The 21835-nt window shown below is 40.7% G+C and overlaps 2 protein-coding genes across 5 annotated transcripts in view; both read right to left on the bottom strand.

The window, feature by feature from the left end:
• On the bottom strand, positions 1–18351 carry tomm7 (translocase of outer mitochondrial membrane 7 homolog (yeast)). The gene is made up of 3 exons (XM_034160431.1): positions 18186–18351; positions 6627–6675; positions 1–430 (listed from the first exon to the last, which is right to left on the bottom strand). The coding sequence occupies exons 1-3, from the start codon at positions 18286–18288 to the stop codon at positions 415–417; spliced, it is 168 nt and encodes a 55-aa protein (XP_034016322.1). The 5' UTR covers positions 18289–18351; the 3' UTR covers positions 1–414.
• Positions 18352–19111: 760 nt separating this feature from the next.
• Positions 19112–21835, bottom strand: part of fam126a (family with sequence similarity 126 member A) — a 41134-nt gene continuing 38410 nt past the window's right edge. For 3 of the 4 annotated variants that reach the window (XM_034160426.1, XM_034160428.1, XM_034160427.1), the window contains one exon: positions 19112–21138. In XM_034160426.1, the coding sequence (XP_034016317.1) occupies positions 20621–21138 (518 nt within the window). In that variant the 3' untranslated portion in view covers positions 19112–20620. The remainder of the gene's footprint in view (positions 21139–21835) is intronic. The other variant, XM_034160430.1, reaches the window with a different exon arrangement.

The raw sequence follows: 21835 nt of genomic DNA, 5'->3' as shown, positions 1-21835 counted from the left end.
AACTGTTCTTAATAGCTTTATTTTAAAGAAATGTTTAAACTTAAATCTCAAAATCAACATTGGTGAAAATGGTATCTGACACACACACACACACACACACACACACACACACACACACACACACACACACACACACACACACACACACACACACACACACACACACACACACACAGAGCAGTATAGTCCATACAAACTACTTGAGACACACACAGATCTTGCATGAATGCAGCGGGCAGATTCTTCAGGGTGTACGAGTAAGAGCCGCGCACACTGTGGTCAGAAATAAAATCCATTCATAATTCCACCCACACGACAAGATCTGTGGAGAGGGAAGCGAGAATTCCCGTCCAGCTCCCAGATAATCATCAACAGCTGGGATGAGATGATCCAGGGAGGAGGTGACTGGTGTCATCAGCCCCACAGCAAACTGCAACACACACAGTAAAGGTTCACACTATAAAGACTCCACTTTAGCTTCCCCATTTTTGGAAGATTTATTTATTTTAAACAAGGTTTTCATGGCAGATTTTTTTTTGTGGAAATTTCACCTAAAGTTTACCAGGAGGCACACGGGACATTCAAACCTACACTCAACAAAAATATAAATGCAACACTTTTGGTTTTGCTCCCATTTTGTATGAGATGAACTCAAAGATCTAAAACTTTTTCCACATACACAATATCACCATTTCCCTCAAATACTGTGCACAAACCAGTCTAAATCTGTGATAGTGAGCACTTCTCCTTTGCTGAGATAATCCATCCCACCTCACAGGTGTGCCATATCAAGATGCTGATTAGACACCATGATTAGTGCACAGGTGTGCCTTAGACTGCCCACAATTAAAAGGCCACTCTGAAAGGTGCAGTTTTATCACACAGCACAATGCCACAGATGTCGCAAGATTTGAGGGAGCGTGCAACTGGCATGCTGACAGCAGGAATGTCAACCAGAGCTGTTGCTTGTGTATTGAATGTTCATTTCTCTACCATAAGCCGTCTCCAAAGGCGTTTCAGAGAATTTGGCAGTACATCCAACCAGCCTCACAACCGCAGACCACGTGTAACCACACCAGCCCAGGACCTCCACATCCAGCATGTTCACCTCCAAGATCATCTGAGACCAGCCACTCGGACAGCTGCTGAAACAATCGGTTTGCATAACCAAAGCATTTCTGCACAAACTGTCAGAAACCGTCTCAGGGAAGCTCATCTGCATGCTCGTCGTCCTCATCGGGGTCTCGACCTGACTCCAGTTCGTCGTTGTAACCGACTTGAGTGGGCAAATGCTCACATTCGCTGGCGTTTGGCACACTGGAGAGGTGTTCTCTTCACAGATGAATCCCGGTTCATACTGTCCAGGGCAGATGGCAGACAGCGTGTGTGGCGTCGTGTGGGTGAGCGGTTTTCTGATGTCAATGTTGTGGATCGAGTGGCCCATGGTGGGGGTGGGGTTATGGTATGGGCAGGCGTCTGTTATGGACAAAGAACACAGGTGCATTTTATTGATGGCATTTTGAATGCACAGAGATACCGTGACAAGATCCTGAGGCCCATTGTTGTGCCATACATCCAAGAACATCACCTCATGTTGCAGCAGGATAATGCACGGCCCCATGTTGCAAGGATCTGTACACAATTCTTGGAAGCTGAAAATGTCCCAGTTCTTGCATACTCACCGGACATGTCACCCATTGAGCATTTTTGGGATGCTCTGGACCGGCGTATACGACAGCGTGTACCAGTTCCTGCCAATATCCAGCAACTTCGCACAGCCATTGAAGAGGAGTGGACCAACATTCCACAGGCCACAATTGACAACCTGATCAACTCTATGCGAAGGAGATGTGTTGCACTGCATGAGGCAAATGGTGGTCACACCAGATACTGACTGGTATCCCCCCCAATAAAACAAAACTGCACCTTTCAGAGTGGCCTTTTATTGTGGGCAGTCTAAGGCACACCTGTGCACTAATCATGGTATCTAATCAGCATCTTGATATGGCACACCTGTGAGCTGGGATGGATTATCTCAGCAAAGGAGAAGTGCTCACTATCACAGATTTAGACTGGTTTGTGAACAATATTTGAGGGAAATGGTGATATTGTGTATGTGGAAAAAGTTTTAGATCTTTTGAGTTCATCTCATACAAAATGGGAGCAAAACCAAAAGTGTTGCGTTTATATTTTTGTTGAGTGTAGATTTGATCTGCCTTCTTGACATTTCCACATGATCAGAATGCATCCAAATAACATAAAACATAATTTTCTTATGTTTCTAAATCAGAATCATAAGAAAAATTATGTTATTGGGACACATTCTGATCATGTGCAACTGATGTAGAAATTTAAATCATGAAAATCCAACAGATGGTTGTTCAGTGTGAAGCTGTGACTTGTGGTGCAACAAACAAAAGCACCACTGTGCAGTTTTTTCCAATCACAGACACCCATTACAATTTTGAAAAGACATAACTATTACCAATGAAAACTTGTAAGTCATTTAAAACTGATGCAATAATTAAATCATATAACTTGCAAAAAAACAATAATGTAACTTCAAAACAATAATGATCAAATCATTTTAATGTTAACCAAGTCTATGTTTTTTCACCAAGCAGTCAATTTTTATTCACAACTGAGCATGAAACAGACAGACTGAGTTTCTATGATGTGCTATGGATTACTTTTTGAAATATTTAAAAATGGTGTCTGATTCACTTGACATTGTGAAATTCTCAACTTGTCCTTTTGACACCCCTCTCTATTGTCCAAAAAAATTTTTTTTTTAGAAAAAAGCTTTTCTCCCCCGAAAGAAAAGAAAAAAAAAATCTAAGTGCTAATGACGAACTTGCAATGTAAGAAATAACTAAATTTGACACTGAAACCAATTTACACAGACTAAAAAGTACTTAAGCCTTCCTTCTTGCAAGAATAATGGGAAAATGCAATGGAAAAATAACCCCCCAAATTATCCTTAGATTAATATAAAAGAAAAACAACAACAAAAAAAGAGCCACAAACAAGTACATGTTGCATGTTATTTAATGTCCCGGTGAGCAACACAACATCAAAGTAATCATGACCTTAAGTCTATCCGTGCAAATGCGCTAATAATTAGTGGTTACTGATGTATTGTATTGCTTATTATCCCTTTCGCTCAGCTGGTGCATTTCCAGAAAATGTAATTTCTCAGTGTGTGATGTACATATTAGGAAAAATAGAAACATCCTGATGGCTGATAGGCAGAGTGAAACAAACTCTGCTACATCTGATAACGAAGCTTCTGAGGTTTCATTCAAAAGCGGTGACTCTGATTAACAGAATGTACAGAGAGGAGGCCACACACTTCACCTCGAAACTCTTAACTTTTTCAGAGTCTATGTTGGATTTTGGATCCTAACGTGCTGACGCTGCCCTTTGTGCTGCAGGACGCTATTTTACTGCCGCCGTACATGCACACCTCTCCAATGTTTTTCAGGCTGTCTGAACACACAGATGTATTTCTTAGATTTTTCAGTTATATCAATGACAACACTTATAAGCATGCACAAAGCTGAACCTCTACCAGAGAATGCTTTTAACAGGCTGCATTCTTGATGGGCATGCACGCATGCTAAGTTTTCTCACAGTGGAGAACGGCTGCTGCTTTTACTGTGACTGCTTCAAAATTAACAGTTATCCCTTAAAAACAAGTCATCATAACATGACATCACACTCAATCTGCGGCTCTGTTCTTGTCGTTAGCAGTTACATTCCATTGAAGCGTGCGCCGGGACATTTCCTCAAAGTTATGTAAACGCTGTCAGAAACACTCAGAAATGTTATGATTTTGGTGCAATATCCTTTAAAACATACAAGAATGCAGGTTTCTATGCAGACATTTTTAGTATAGCAGTGCAATTACACTCAACAAAAATATAAACACAACACTTTTGGTATTGCTCCCATTTTGTATGAGTTGAACTCAAAGATCTAAAACTTTTTCCACATACACAATATCACCATTTCCCTCAAATATTGTTCACAAACCAGTCTAAATCTGTGATAGTGAGCACTTCTCCTTTGCTGAGATAATCCATCCCACCTCACAGGTGTGCCGTATCAAGATGCTGATTAGACACCATGATTAGTGCACAGGTGTGCCTTAGACTGCCCACAATAAAAGGCCACTCTGAAAGGTGCAGTTTTATCACACAGCACAATGCCACAGATGTCGCAAGATTTGAGGGAGCGTGCAATTGGCATGCTGACAGCAGGAATGTCAACCAGAGCTGTTGCTCGTGTATTGAATGTTCATTTCTCTACCATAAGCCATCTCCAAAGGCGTTTCAGAGAATTTGGCAGTACATCCAACCAGCCTCACAACCGCAGACCACGTATAACCACACCAGCCCAGGACCTCCACATCCAGCATGTTCACCTCCAAGATCGTCTGAGACCAGCCACTCGGACAGCTGCTGAAACAATCGGTTTGCATAACCAAAGAATTTCTGCACAAACTGTCAGAAAACCGTCTCAGGGAAGCTCATCTGCATGCTCGTCGTCCTCATCGGGGTCTCGACCTGACTCCAGTTCGTCGTCGTAACCGACTTGAGTGGGCAAATGCTCACATTCGCTGGCGTTTGGCACGTTGGAGAGGTGTTCTCTTCACAGATGAATGCCGGTTCACACTGTTCAGGGCAGATGGCAGACAGCGTGTGTGGCGTTGTGTGGGTGAGCGGTTTTCTGATGTCAATGTTGTGGATCGAGTGGCCCATGGTGGGGGTGGGGTTATGGTATGGGCAGGCATCTGTTATGGACGAAGAACACAGGTGCATTTTATTGATGGCATTTTGAATGCACAGAGATATCGTGACGAGATCCTGAGGCCCATTGTTGTGCCATACATCCAAGAACATCACCTCATGTTGCAGCAGGATAATGCACGGCCCCATGTTGCAAGGATCTGTACACAATTCTTGGAAGCTGAAAATGCCCCAGTTCTTGCATGGCCGGCATACTCACCGGACATGTCACCCATTGAGCATTTTTGGGATGCTCTGGACCGGCGTATACGACAGCGTGTACCAGTTCCTGCCAATATCCAGCAACTTTGCACAGCCATTGAAGAGGAGTGGACCAACATTCCACAGGCCACAATTGACAACCTGATCAACTCTATGCGAAGGAGATGTGTTGCACTGCATGAGGCAAATGGTGGTCACACCAGATACTGACTGGTACCCCCCCCCCCAATAAAACAAAACTGCACCTTTCAGAGTGGCCTTTTATTGTGGACAGTCTAAGGCACACCTGTGCACTAATCATGGTGTCTAATCAGCATCTTGATATGGCACACCTGTGAGGTGGGATGGATTATCTCAGCAAAGGAGAAGTGCTCACTATCACAGATTTAGACTGGTTTGTGAACAATATTTGAGGGAAATGGTGATATTGTGTATGTGGAAAAAGTTTTAGATCTTTGAGTTCATCTCATACAAAATGGGAGCAAAACCAAAAGTGTTGCATTTATATTTTTGTTGAGTGTATTACCAGAGGCAGCGCGCAACTGAGGAATAGTTCCTCCAGAGGAGGAAGCTCTAGTATGTTGACTGTTTCAAGTACAAATGGAAGCCATTTCCTGTAACTTCAAAGTTCAGTCTCCTCTAAATATACAACTTAAAGAGACATAAGAAAACACCAAGTTTTCATATAAATGGACTTTATATAGCGCTTTTCCATTTGCATCAGACGCCCAAAGTACTTTACAAATAATGCCTCACATTCACCCCGATGTGAAGGTAATGCTTATGTTATTTATTGCACAATACTAAACAATCTAAACTCTAAATATACAAATAGCTTTGGAATTAACTTAATTAGGCCATGATATTTTTACCTTTTACATACATTTCCAAAATATTGGACAATCAGGTACTTAAGCTTACAATAGCACCCAAAATCATGAGCTCATAACATTTATTGAAACTAAAACAGTTACATGTACATTAATATCATAGATGTGATTAAAGAATGCTCAGGTAGTAACATCGATTCTTCTTTCATTCATCTTGGTCCTCATTTGTTGCAAGCTGACTCAAAGCTAAATGTTTCTGCCTCATCTCCTTCAGCAGAAATCATAATGGACCACAAGTCACTTTCTTGTGTCATCCATGTATTTTGAATGTATTTATATTATGTACTTACATTGAATTTACTAAATAAAATCAAACAATCACTCAATCATTCAATGAAGGAGGTTGTCCAGGGCGTGATGTCACTGTTGTGTGACTGTCATAGCAACGGCGGTGCCATTTCTGCCTAAGTGAATATGCATACCTTTCACACATACTTTCACATGGTCGGGGATTTAGCAACAGAAACAGAGTTTTCTATGGCAACTGGGCATCAGACATGCTCCAGCAGACAGCCCGAAGCATGCGAACACCTGGACATTTGGAAGTGGGCCAGAAAAGCAGCGGGAGCGAGTCGAATGGAGAGGGAGACTGTCATCAGTCAGGCCTGTGGCCGGGTGACGAAATAAGTCATATGAAAAGGTGTGTTTGGAACAAGGGATAAAAGGTTGACTGAAGTGCACATTTCATACAAACAAAGGCCTTGTGTTCTTGAGGTAAATGTACCTTAAAAGTGTGGGTTCAGGCATTCCTGGATCTGCTCCACGTTTGAATCCTGTAAGACAAAAAAAAACACTGCAGTCATACACATTTTGAAAATGTATGTGCATTTATCATGGAATAACTTCCTTCAGTATTCAACCTGAAGTGTTTGTGCATCATCATCGACAAACTGCTGCTCAGCGAGCCATCAGAATGCCAGGCTGACAGGCATAGACCATTTCACGAATCATCTGCCTATTCGAACGTGTTGTAGAAGTTGTGATCCTTCAGTGTTCTCGTAATTAAGTCATAAAACCCTACTGAATCTAATCATCGTACTCATTTGTCATGCCAGTGTGTGGCTGAGCCGGAGAGTATAATGGATGGGGCTGATTTTTTTTTTTTTTGAAAGCAGCGAGTCCATAATTTATTCATCAACCTCTGTCAAAGCCATTTAAAGATGTCAATTGTAACTCATCTGTCTGTTGATTAAAGACCAGGACCCATGTCTGTTGTTGCAGCAAGAAAAGAGAATATCTGCCATTTCACAGTGTGCAGAGCACGATCCTCTGGTGTGGACTGGACCGTTAATATCTCAGACACACACTGGCATGACAAATGAGTATGATGATTACATTCAGCAGGGTTTTATGACTTAATTCTAATCCAATTACATTTGTTCCATAAAGCTGACAGATTAATCGTGTGAGATTTCAAACCATAAAATATAGAGTTGACGGTGGCAAAATATTCGACGTTTCACATTTGATGTATTACTCTGCGCCCTGACCGCCTTGCTACGCAGATGTCAATAATGGTGCTGACAGCTGAGAGCGAGAGAAACTAGTGCAGCGATGACAATGCTGAAATGGGTGAATTTAATCTATCACATGAAAGTATTGAAACGGATTCGATTACGGAATTACTCAACGCAGTTGACGAGATGGAGAAATCTGTGGGTCTGCTCACAGAATTTCCAGTTTGGCATGAAGACGCTGTAGCTACGTTAAACTTCGCTGACCGAATTACTTACAAAAAAATAATCCATGGAAACGATGGCATTGGATTAGAATGGGAATAAATTCCTTGTGTCTGATGATTTGTGGACGCTAATGCTGGATTACGGTCGCCGGTAAAACTCCTTTTTCTAAAAAAAACCTCAACTTCCAAACTCAATTTGCGACTGTAAAATCCAGCATTAATGTCCACAGACACAACAGGGTTATTCCCTAATTACTAGATAACACAGAAGGATCACAACTTCTACAGCACGTTTGAATAGGCGGACGATGCGGGATGAGCAATCCCAGTGTGCACCGCGCCAAATCCAAAATGGAGGTATCTGTGAAATGGTCCATTGATCACTTTTTCATCCACTTGTGAATAGGGCTGTCACGATTATTACAATATTCGTCAATCGCGATTATTTTTCATATTCGCGATTATTTTTCATATTCGATTACCGTGAATTATTTATTTTATCCACAATTATCATAAAACGACTCAGAATCTAACGTCATTGTGGCTGCAGTCTCGCTCTCGTCTTAAGGCGATCCGTCCTGCCGTTTGGACGGCCGATTAAAACAGCGGCCATCTTCTCAAAAGCCGTCTAAAATGCTAGGCTGTCAGTGTGTGTGTGTGTGTGTATGTGTGTGCGCGCGTGGAGTCAACAGGCTGCAGCGCAGTCTGCAGGCTGTTGACTGGGAGGGGGTGCATGAGGGAGATTCCTGAATGCAGACGCGACACGTTACAGTCTGAGAACCATCAGTGCACAGCGAGCGCGGAGCAGAGAGACGATTTTAACCCGAGTGAACATGTTAACAAAACCAAAACGTGAAGCTTTTACTTCTCTCTGAACTTTCTCTAAAGGTGTGATTCTGCCGTTACCGTCCTGTTCACACCAAGTGACCCTGAACCATCCCTTAGTTATGCTGCTATAGACTTAGACTGCTGGGGGGTTCCCATGATGCACTGAGTGTTTCTTTCTCTTTTTGCTCTGTATGCACCACTCTGCATTTAATCATTAGTGATTGATCTCTGCTCCCCTCCACAGCATGTCTTTTTCCTGGTTCTCTCCCTCAGCCCCAACCAGTCCCAGCAGAAGACTGCCCCTCCCTGAGCCTGGTTCTGCTGGAGGTTTCTTCCTGTTAAAAGGGAGTTTTTCCTTCCCACTGTCGCCAAGTGCTTGCTCACAGGGGGTCGTTTTGACCGTTGGGGTTTTTCCGTAATTATTGTATGGCCTTGCCTTGCAATATAGAGCGCCTTGGGGCAACTGTTTGTTGTGATTTGGCGCTATATAAATAAAATTGATTTGATTTGAAGTGCGCATCGTATGCTGAATTTATGAGATCTTGAGATGAAATAAATGGTCAAATATCTTTAAAAACATATTTAAAAATGAGAATATATGAATGAACTGAGCCACAAAAAAAAAAAAAAAAAACAACCCTGACATGGTGATGTTCAGAAGCACAGATCACAAAAAGCAGCTGAGAACTCTGAACTTTAACAGCTGTTAGTTTCCAAAGGTATTTATTTGTTCAATCTTGAGCTTAATGTAGTGTTTAAGCACAAAACGTGACTGATGAGGAGAAACAATTTCAGAAATGCAACAGAAACAACCACAAATCAGAAAAAGTTGGGACTGTATCAAATGAAGATAAAAATAAAAATGGTGCAGGTTCCCAGTTTCTCCACTCACAGAAGCCAAACGTTCTTCCAGAGTTGTGTAATTATACTACAATAGTAGAATATAAAGAAGGGGGAAAAAAAAAAAAAATAGACAATATATTCGTCAATCGCAATTATTTGTCTGACAATTAATCGTCTCCAGAAATTCCTAATCGTGACAGCCCTACTTGTGAATTCATTCACATCTTTAAACCGCATGATGTGCAGCTTTAAATCAGCACTTCTCCCTCCCACAAAATAAAGTCATTTCCCAAAGAGTTCTATAAGCTTCAGTCATGAATTACAGGCTCAACTATGATGCATCAAAATGTTTAAGAAAGAGGAAGTTAAGCTGAAGTAAAAAAAAAACAAAACAAAAAAAAACAACTCAGTTATTACGACATCCCCAGGGTGCCAACTAAATCACTGCTTTCACTGTAGCTAATTTTACCAATGTCCACCACATTAAGGAAAGCTGAAATTCTCAGATTACAGAAGCTGGGACCTATAAATAACAGTTTCCCCTGACCAATTCACTAAACACTTCAGTACTATTCTAACCACATTTTGCACGTAACAATGCACCGTCCACAGACAAAATATTGCTCCCACAATTAAACTATGACAAAAGTGATGGTTGGCTAGGGAAGCCGAATTTTGCATGCTGGTATGGAGACAGTTTTGTGGGTGATTGACTAAGAATAAATGCACAAAAGACAGCTGGTGGTAACGTGATGTAGAAAGTAGTATGAAAATGAGGATTTTGCATGCATTAATGACTGTTAGCGCAAAATGAAATGTGCCTCGTGTTTCGTTACACACTGATGAATGTGTGCCATGGAAAGAAAAAACAAAAAAAAACAAAACAATTGGAAGCTTTTCGCAAGGCCTGAAGGCCCGAAACCCCTGGCAGGGTGTCTGGGGGTCATCACAGAAAGATTTGAAATCTCAGATGCATTCTGGTTGCATTTTCAGGTTTATTTTCCCACCAAAAAGAAAAACACCCCTCCAAAAAATTTAAGTTTTTGATGGGTCAGGTAAATTTTTCCACTCGATGATGCAAATTGTGTGGAAAGACTATTTTCCATATTGGCAAGATGACAAAACTGTAATACACAGTCTGTCACATGGATTAGAATACAGTGTTATTACTATTTCATAAAACCATATATTTGCATTGGACTATAACAGTTTTCTCTTTACTTTTTTCTAAATATTTGACTTCACAAATTTGTGCTTTTATAACAACTGACAGTGTCTTAAAATAAAATTCAATACAAGTAAAGCTGCATCAACTGTTCATTAAGTCGGCAATATAAATGTTTAGTTCTCAGGAACACCAATTTGTGTTTAAATTAGATTCTTATTCACTTCCATAAATGGGAAACAATAAAAAGGATTTTTCCATCCAGTGCTGACATCAGCATTTATGGGATACTCACAACTTAAGTGTTGTGCAAAACAATGCACAAACATTTGTCACATCAATATCTGACTTTTACAAGCAAGTTAAGTATTTCTATTTTAATTCACATGGATATTTTACACACACACACACACACACACACACACACACACACACACACACACACACACACACACACACACACACACACACACACACACACACACACACACACACACGTAACAGAAGAAACCATAAAATACAGATTTAGCAGGCTAACATGTCACGTTTGCATAGAGACCGTTTGAAGTAAATTCATCCCAAATAGAGTTTGATTTGTGTGAAAACAACTTGAATAACATCAACTGACAAGAAATTCCGTCAAATGTGTAAATGATGATTAAAAAAAGTTGGGTCAGCATTTTGGTCCTTTTGGTCAAACAAGCCCCATTTGAATTTATTCAGTCTCCCACAGCAGGACAATGTTTTATCAATTTCTTTGTTGTTTTAACACAACGCAGAGTTCACGGTAAAATCTGTAACAGCGTCTTCCATTTGCTGCTAAGTGGTCGAGCAGTGCCGCGTTACATAACCCTTCAGTCTCGGATCAGGACATGAAAACGTGAGATTTAATATCCACTGTGACGTCTCAGAGACATTTCCAAACAATATAACAATTACAAACATTGTGAAGGCAGACCACAAACTAAATCTGTCACAGGCCCAGAAAACAAAAATAACCCCCCTTCTTCTCTCAAGTTTATTGGCGGTTTGCAAACAAACATGGTGTATTACCGCCACCAACTGTTTGGGTGTGGAGGATTAATGGATTCTGACGTATGCTATCAAAAATAACCCAAAAACATTCACCATGTAATTAAAAACCCAGATTTCCTGGAATTTCCAGAAAACTGTCATCACTGGTTATCTGAGCTCTGCTTCTGCCCCTCTCATCTCCTGACCTCTACAGGAGGTGGAGTCAGTCCGCTCTACCTTCTCTCTGTGTAGGAGATAGTGCTGTGCAATACTGAAAGATTTGGTATCAATCAGATACCAAGTAGATACAGGGACAGTATCGGGGACAGTATCACTGATACAGATACATTTTAATAATTAAGGTGGATGCATCATCAAACTGTTAAATCTGAATGAATTTCCATGACCTTTAAGTGTTTTAGTGATTTCAGGATTTGGGCAGTTATATGTAAATAAAAAATATTTTCTCATCATAAGTTTTTGTTCGAAACAATAGAAGAGCAACAACACAATTTTTCCCCATAAATCATCATCTCTGGATTTTTTTTCTTAAATAAACAAAGTGCACAAAATTATCACTTGAGAACAAAAAAAAAAAGCTGCTACACTGTTCAGAAACTATAAAAATTAAATGTCTCGCATTGCATTTTCTGGATTTTTCAAGAAAAGTGCATAAAATTATCACTCCACTCCACAACAAATGTTATAAGACGAGTAGAAGTTCAAGTAGAATGTGTGTTCAGGAAATACAGTACAAAAATAAAACAAAATTTCTCCCTTTCAGTGCAAAATTTCTCTTCATCAGATGCAGTCATTTGGGCAAAATCAAACATAAGCTTAACAAAATAATGAGAGCATAATGTTGACAGTACCTTAATAAATCAATAAAAAACTGATGCAATCTAATTAAAAATGTTTACCTTTTTAATAGTTTGCAAGACTGTCACAGAGTGCTCCTGTGCCTGAGAGCTCTATACCTGGTCTGTGCCTTGTTAAATTAAACCTACTGTATGCAAATTTTGAACAAGGGAGCAAATGGACACCCTGTTAACCTTTTAAACATCATTATAACATCAACTGTTATGAAATTACAAAATAAATATTAAATTTGCATCCTATTTAACAAATTGTCCAGGGGGCATCTGGAAAAGATGCCGAGCCACCTCAGCTGGCTCCTTTTGATGTGGAGGAGCAACGGCTCGACTCCGAGCTCCTCCCGAGTGACCAAGCTCTTCACCCTATGTCTAAGGGAGCGCCCAGCCACCCTTATTATTGTTTGTTTTTTGTTATTGTTATAATTTATAATAATATACAACATAAATAATATAATAATAAATAATATAATATTAATAATTTATTGTCATTGTTATAATTATTATTATATTATATATTATAATATATTTTAATTATTGTTTGGGTTAATGGGGTTCTAAAAAGGAATAGTTTGCACCATCTGTCATGCTTAGTTATCATGTTACAGGTATATGCCACGTCATAGAATTCAATGGATGTTGACCTTGTTTGACCTTTACTTTGGAGACAAAGCATTCAACAGTGAAAACTATTCAATTTATTGATCCTTTTATTTCAACTAATAATTTGCATCATTTTTTGCTGAAATTGGAGCAACTTTAACTTTTGACCCCTGTACAAACTGAAATTGACCTTTGTCACCATTTTTGCTGTTTTTACCCCATAACTCCAGAACATTCCACCATAGATAGTCCAAACTACACCTTTTTGGAATTGTTATGATCAGACAAGTAATGTGATATAGTTTTCAACATGATTGGAGCATTTTTAAAGTTTGACCTCTGTGTAATTCTTCATTGATCCCTACCTGGCTACACCTACCACCCTGGGATGGCTATCATACATTTTTGTGTAGGCCATGATAAACTGAGGCTGGATTATAAGTGTCGTTTTTTTTCCCCTTAAGTGGTACCGATTAGGTCGAAATTCATGACTGGCTAATTCGGTTTAAATATGAACGTATGATTTTTTTTTCTCATTTCAATTCCAGTGTTGAATACTGCCGAGATTAAAGTTCCTTACTCTTTTAAAGGAATTAACTTACATTTTTATGATATATTATTAGTATCATTATCACTGTTATTATTACAATATCAGCAGCATAAAACAAAAAGACATCAATGACAATATTGTCTATCCTAATATATTCTGAGAAAATATATTGTCCAGCAAAATTTGTTATCGTGACAGGCCTGTTAGTAAACCAGCATGCAGCTTTTTTTTCTTTTTGGAAAGTGCTGTGCTGTTGGTGCATATTTTTATACATGAAAACCTCTAGTAAATCAGGCACTTAAGTGGTTCAGACTGTGCTAGTTTATACTAAATGTTACTGTGCAATAACAGGAAGGAAAAATAAGTGTAATCAAAGTGTAACATCAGTCGTGGCGTTTCCAATATGATGCAGGCAGAGAAAACTGTCAGAGGGCAACCCCACAGGGGACTCAAAACACGTAAGGAAAAGCCCTATGAACTTAACTTCCTCATAACCTCAACAGGATCTGTCTAGGCCACAAGATTTGCCCAGAAAGATCTCTATACAACCCCCTCGCCACCATCACCACTACTACTACTCAAGGTCATTTGCAGAAACCAGTCATGCAAAAAATTTAACAACATGCACGCAAACTGGTAATTATACCAAGTATTACACATTATTAGATATGGGGAGAAAAAATACATTGGTTGAGCTAATAGGATTAATAAACAGAATACTATGGACTGGTTTCAATGCTTAAAAGTCTCCAACGTAATGGTCACACAAGGTAAATGCCCACTGGATCCTATGACATACGACATATGTTACCCCACAATGTGACAGCCAAGCATAAGCAAAGGTGCAGACCATCCCTTTTAAACACTATTAACTTAAAGCTACAGAGCATCCAGAAAGTATTCACAGCGCTTTACCTTTTTATTTACATTTTGATATTTAAACAGCCTTATTCCAAAATGGATGAAATTCATTTATTTCTTCTAAATTCTACACACAATACCATGTAATGACAACGTGAATAAAGCTTTGATATTTTTGCAAATTTATTACAAATAAAAAACTAAGGAATCACATGTACGTAAATAAGTATTCACAGCCTTTGCCATCAAGCTCAAAATTGAGCTCAGACTCATCCTTGAGATTTTTTAACACCTTAACTGGAGCCCACCTGGGGTAAAACCAGTTGATCTGACATGGTTTGGAAAGGCACACACCTGTCTACATATAAGGTCCCACAGTTGACAGAGCACAAACCAAACATGAAGTCAAAGAAATTGTCTGGAGACCTCTGAGACAGGATCGTCTTGAGGCACAAATCTGGAGAAGGGTACAGAAACATTTCTGCTACTTTGAAAATCTCAATGAGCACAGTGGCCTCCATCATCTCTAAATGGAAGAAGTTTGTATCTACTGAGGCTCTTCCCAGCCACCCGTCTAAACTGAGCGATTGGGGTTGAATGACCTTAGTCAGGGAGGTGACCAAGAACCCGATGTTCACTCTGTCAGAGCTCCAGCATTCCTCTGTGGAGAGAGGAGAACCTTCCAGAAGGACAACCATCTCTGCAGCAATCTATTCATCAGGCCTGTATGGTAGAGTGGCCAGACAGAAGCCACTCCTTAATAAAAGGCCCATGGCAGGCTGCCTGGAGTTTGCCAAAAGGCACCTGAAGGACTCTCAGACCACAAGAAACAAAATTCTGTGGTGTGATGACACAAAGATTGAACTCTTTGGTATGAATGCCAGGCATCATACTTGGAGGAAACCAGGTACCATCCCTAAAGTGAAGTATGGTGGTGGCAGCATCATGCTGTGGCAATGTTTTTCAGTGACGGGAACTGGGAGACTAGTCAGGATTGAGAGAAAGATGAATGCAACAATGTACAGAGAGATCCTGGATGAAAACCTGCTCCAGAGCCCTGTTGACCTTGGACTGGAGCGACGGTTCATCTTTCAGCAGGGCACTGACTCTAAGCACACAGCCAAGATATCAAAAGGATGGCTTCAGGACAACTCTGTGAATGTCCTTGAGTGGCCCAGCCAGAGCCCAGACCTGAATCCGATTGAACATCTCTGGCGAGACCTGTTATGAATCCCTTATGCTAAGGAATAAAATTATAGTGGTGCCAAATAAAATTCTTTTTGTGGCTTAAATATTAAAGAAAATGCAGTGGCAATATACCTTTAACCAATAACCTGTAGGACCTTTTATCTAAACTTGAGCAGCTTTAACTTTTGACCCCTGTACAAAGTGAAACTGATCTTTGTTGCCATTTTTGCTGTTTTTTTTTTTAACCACATAACCCACAAAAATGTCATACATAGGAAGTCCGAACTATACTGTTTAGGAATCTTTGTGATCAGACAAATCATGTGGTACATTTTTAAATGTTGATCCCCTGTGTAATTCTTCACTGATCCCTACCTTGCTATTGCTACCACCCTGGGTTGGCCACCATTCATTTTTTGTAGGCCATGTTATACAGAAGCTGGATTCTAAGTGTTAGTGTCTTTAAGTGGTAACAAAAAACAGCTTAACCCATGGACTAACAGACATTTGCGTTCCTGGGGCTAACAAATGCATCAGACCTCTGTCATCATTCATGCTAGTAACGTTACGCGAAGATGTCAAGACATCTGACACATACACCTGCAGCAATGTCATCACCTGGATGCATGATTTGTGAATAAACAACAAAGCAACAAAAAACTCCCACTCTGCCCAACAAGAACATTCTCACATTCCAGTCTCTCTGATATTTCTTTTTGATTTCTCCTCTAGGCTGGACTATTGTAATTCATTATTATCAGGTTGTCCTAAAAGTTCCCTAAAAAGCCTTCAGTTAATTCAAAATGCTGCAGCTAGAGTACTGACGGGGACTAGAAGGAGAGAGCATATCTCACCCATATTGGCCTCTCTTCATTGGCTTCCTGTTAATTCTAGAATAGAATTTAAAATTCTTCTTCTTACTTATAAGGTTTTGAATAATCAGGTCCCATCTTATCTTAGGGACCTCGTAGTACCATATCACCCCAATAGAGCGCTTCGCTCTCAGACTGCAGGCTTACTTGTAGTTCCTAGGGTTTGTAAGAGTAGAATGGGAGGCAGAGCCTTCAGCTTTCAGGCTCCTCTCCTGTGGAACCAGCTCCCAATTCAGATCAGGGAGACAGACACCCTCTCTACTTTTAAGATTAGGCTTAAAACTTTCCTTTTTGCTAAAGCTTATAGTTAGGGCTGGATCAGGTGACCCTGAACCATCCCTTAGTTATGCTGCTATAGACGTAGACTGCTGGGGGGTTCCCATGATGCACTGTTTCGTTCTCTTTTTGCTCTGTATGCACCACTCTGCATTTAATCATTAGTGATCGATCTCTGCTCCCCTCCACAGCATGTCTTTTTCCTGGTTCTCTCCCTCAGCCCCAACCAGTCCCAGCAGAAGACTGCCCCTCCCTGAGCCTGGTTCTGCTGGAGGTTTCTTCCTGTTAAAAGGGAGTTTTTCCTTCCCACTGTAGCCAAGTGCTTGCTCACAGGGGGTCGTTTTGACCGTTGGGGTTTTTCTGTAATTATTGTATGGCCTTGCCTTACAATATAAAGCGCCTTGGGGCAACTGTTTGTTGTGATTTGGCGCTATATAAAAAAATTGATTGATTGATTGATTGATGCACAAATGACAGTTGAGCACTTTTGCATAATGTAAATTAAATGTATATCAATCTTGACAACACATCATTTTTCCAGTAGATGTCAGTATTTTTCCTAATAAGCTGCCAAATGACATTTCATAAAAATAAAGTATCTGGTGATGAAATCGGATAAAAACCTCAGCCCTTTCACCATGACTGCTCTTGCCTCCACCAGTTAACAGAGAGGAGGCAGAGGTCACGTGACAGCAAATGTGTTTGGCCTAAATATGAAAACACAGCAAACAAATTAGCAGTGACACTTAGGAACAACTGACTTTTCTGGCCATAATGCAAACAGATGTTGCAGACTGAGTAGTCCACCTAAAAATCCCCCCCCATGACACGGTTCACGGATTAACATCTTGTTTCTGCTTCAAACTGCACTCCAGCCATCATCTACCTCAGTGACAGATATCTGAAGCTTTTGTACAACGTTTTCCACATAAATTCAGCATTATTTCATCATAAAAGCCGGGGGAAGCAATCAGAGCACAGCTGCTAAACAAGCAGCTAGCTGATGCGCTCACTGTGCATGGGACATTTCAAAACGTCACAGAATTTCGCCTCATTTCTGCTTAAAACTGACTTTAGAATGATTTAAGAGGTTTTACGTTTATCATCTGATGGTTAATAATCCCATTAATCCATATGATTGCTTTGGATTTAGAGACTCCATCTCAGAAGTGCTGCTGTGGTCCAAAATGACGCATGGGCAGATGCAAAAGGCGGACCGATTTTTAAGGGCGTACCGTTCGGTTTGCGACACCGCCTTAGTATTTGTCTATCTCCCTCCCCTTTTCGGGCAACGCTCTAGCCTTATGACGTCACAAGTCCCACCCGAGTAAGGAACCGATCACCGACCATTAATATAACTAGCATTAAACAGGTCGGACATGAACACTAATTTAAGTACATGTAAATAGTTACAACGCCACTTGAAATACAATCATATGGTAGCATGCTTCACACTCGCCGCGCGATGCTAATATGCTAGTATAGCTTGCTTATGTTAGTTTAGCTGTTAGCTCCTGTTAAAATACTGACCCAAGTATAACACGGTGGGAATGAAGCCCCACCGAATGACAAACTGCCCGCACTGGAACAGCTGCTGCAGCCGCTGTTTGGTCTCTTTGCTCAATTTAGCCATAACTTTATCCGCACAATGCTGCGACCGACAAAGACCACCGGTAAAGAGGAAGTGACGTAACGGAAGTCTTCTGTAAACGGACACGTTCTTTGTTTGCCGCCATCTAGTGGCTGTATGTCACACTCGATGATTGCTGGATAAATGCAGCAGGTGTGAAAACAATTGTTCAATTAACCGAACAGTTAAAAGATTTAATGATTTTTTTTCTCTGATTCCATTTTTGACACTTGCCTATTTTACACGAAAATACAGGTCAAGGAAAATAATGATTTTAAATGCAAATCATCTCTTTACATCTGGTTAGGGGATACATCCCAAATACTTACAACTTTATGGTGGAGTGGAACAGGATTTTTATACAAGAAAACTTAAATCTGTGCTCAAATTTGCCACGTCCCTGAGCTGAAATTTCTCATTGAAAGAACATGTGACCCTCCACCATGGACCCATGACTGGTGGTGCCAAAGCTTTTAACTTCTCCAAAGTTGTCATGAGTGGCTTCCCTCTCTCAACTCCTTGCACAGCCATTTTTTTTCAAGAACATGTTCAAAATTGTCACGTATCCCTCCAGAATTGTACAAAGAAAACACTAAAAGTAGCACTTTCACTCACATGTGGATAATGGATTTTTTTTAATAAACTAAGAATAGCTATGTAATATTTGTTAAATCCCTTGAATTAAAACTCAAAGTTCTCACTCCACGCAGAAAATTTCAACTTCATTGTCGCAGCAGAGGCAACAAAACAGTCACTGTGCAAATACTGATAGACAAGACTTAATAAAAAAATTGTTTAATGTAACGGGCAATAAAACACAACACACTGAAATATAAATACTTTATTCCCAGAAGCTGAAGCTGTGGCAGTGTATAGTCAGTCACACAGCCAACATTAGTACAACACTTGACATTCTGTACAGCTACAAACAGAATCCATGTGATTGTTGTTGCCCCACCACACTCCAGACACTGACAACAGAATACACATTTACTTTAGGACACCAAATGTACCAGATGGGTGGAGTTTAATTCCTATTTTGATACAAAAGAATACCGCCACGGCACAATGGACAAGGCAAGAGACAGAAAACATCACTAAAGTACAACCAACATCTGGAATGTGGGTGAAGAAGAAGAGTCATCCTGCTGCAGAAATCACAGGCTCCGGGACAGTCCGGGTCAAGCTGGCACAGTTTACTCACAGATTATTGCATTCTGTTACATCTGTGCAAGTCGGCGCGGACAAGGTTAGACTGCAGGTTTTAACACTTTTTGAACACGTGCTTAGATGTGAGGGTATTACCCAGAGGAACAGAGCTCTCTTAAGGGTGGGGGGCACACACATACATCACATGCAAGAGTCAAACCTCTTTTAGTCATAAGAAAATACAAGTCATATGTTTGCTCGAGTGCAAAATTCAGTACATCAGAAATCACCAACTCATCTTAAAAAACAAAAAAACCCTTGTCAGAATTTGTATTTTTGTTTTGCCATCAAATACACAGCAATTTAAAAAGGTGCAATAGGAGAAAGAGGAGCTGAAACATTGCTTCTTCATCATGAACACATTTGATTGCAAACTGGTAAAAAAAAAAAAAAAAAAAAAAAAAAAAAAAAATCAGCTTGACTGCATTAGTGGTTATTCCTGTTTTTTGGGGGGTGTGGGGAAGAGCTAGGCTTTATTATTAAAGAAGCACTGCTGGAAAATGAATGAACGCTGAAAGGAGGCAGCTTGGGTTTTATCACACTATAAAGTGGTAAAACACTGAACAAGCTTTTTTTATTGCTATAGAAGGGATCATCTTATTTCTTAAAACTTAGAAATACTTGCTTTGACATGAATCATACCTTGTTCAATCCATCAGCAGCCTTTATTCTAAAAATTATACATTCACTCACACTTATCTACTCTGACAAACCTGGGCAAGAAATACAGACATATGAAAAAGCCATGCCGATAAAGAAATATCACTTAAAAACACTTTCCAAATACTTTTTTCTTTTTTGTAATTCAGTGCACCATTGGCTTAACTTCTCAAACACGACAGATTGCTCTGCAGTTTTGTGCTGGCACAATTTTGCCATCAACGGGTCACTACATTACGTGGACTCCCTGACATACGGTCGGCCTCCGTCAAGTCCAGAGGAGGCCGGTGCTGCTCGGACCTCAGCGCCAGACTGATGGACAACACAGGATCTGAGACACTAAACTGGAGTGATGGAAGAAATACCAGCAGTGTTAGTTCTTGTGTTTGTCATCTGCAGTTGACATGGCTTGGAGTTCCAGGTCACAGGTGTAGGGTCACAAGATAGCATGGGTTTACATAAAGGTTCAAAGGTCAGAGCCAAGGTGCACGCTAATGCTGGGAGAACGCTGCATATGGTTTGCCGTGGGACTCAAGTAGCCCATCCCGTCGTCCTGCAGACTGCAGGAATAGCGGCCGGCTTCAGAGGTGGTGTAGTTGCTGGAGTTGGGGGGGGTGTTGTTGCCCACCTGCTCAAAGGAGCGGGAAAAGACAGCGCTGGCGGTGCGTGTCAGGCTGGTGAGAGCCCCTGCCTTGGGCACCGACTGGCTGGATGTCAGCGTCAGTCGCTTGACTGACAGCTCTGCGTTGTCACTCGAGGCCCGGCCGGTTGATGGTGGGCCCGCCTCTTTGTCTTTGTCCTTGCTGCTGCGGCCGCCTAACCGACACTTCTTCATGGCCTTTGCACCTAGATTCAGCGTGGTGACGCTGTTGCTGATGGTAATGGTGGGTGGGGTCATGTCAGATTCCACCACACCAGGCCACACCCCTTCATCCACCTCTGAAATACCCATCAGCTCATCCGGGGAACCCAAATCCACTGCGTCTGTGAGACAGACAGGGAGAGAGGAAACAAATATTAACGTGGAAAACGGCGAAGTAAAACACTAACATCTCATCTGTCATCCAGCCCATTTAATCCAAAATAATCACACATAATAAGAACAATATTTGCACAATTTGATAATATTCTCATACTGATTCGCATTAAATTATTTGGAAGTTTTTAACTTTTAATGGGCTGTGTGACTGAGGAGCTTTTTCATCTTCCAGCAGGTGGCGCCTTTACATTGCATCCTCAGCTAAACAGGGACACCTCACCACCTGACAAGAGACTATTCAAGTTGTGCGTTTCATTCATGCACACGGGTTAGGTTGACCACAGGCGCTGTGAGCATAAGCCTAGGAAAGACCACAAAGGGAAAGTGAAGGAAAGCAAACAAAGTTACAAACCGCACACCCTCACACAAACCATGTGCTCGTCTTCAATCACTTGAACAGATTAAGACGAAACGTATCCGCATCTGTGTGTTGAGCTTCAGATCGATACGATCATCATAACAGCGGACAGCTGGAAAACATACGCAGGTCTTGTTAAAAATCTTTTACAATCAAATCATTGAAGACCCGCACATCTTTTCTGAAGTCCAAACTACCATCAGAAGAGAGCAATCTGTCTCCAGTGGCAACCTAGTCTTAATGTGTTGAGGCGTACCAAGATGTGCTGAACGAGACCCAAAATG

This window comes from Thalassophryne amazonica, chromosome 20, assembly GCF_902500255.1.
Source record: "Thalassophryne amazonica chromosome 20, fThaAma1.1, whole genome shotgun sequence".
Classification (NCBI taxonomy): domain Eukaryota; kingdom Metazoa; phylum Chordata; class Actinopteri; order Batrachoidiformes; family Batrachoididae; genus Thalassophryne; species Thalassophryne amazonica.
Note: the sequence above shows the minus strand (reverse complement) of the source record. Positions and strands in the feature narration are given on the sequence as shown.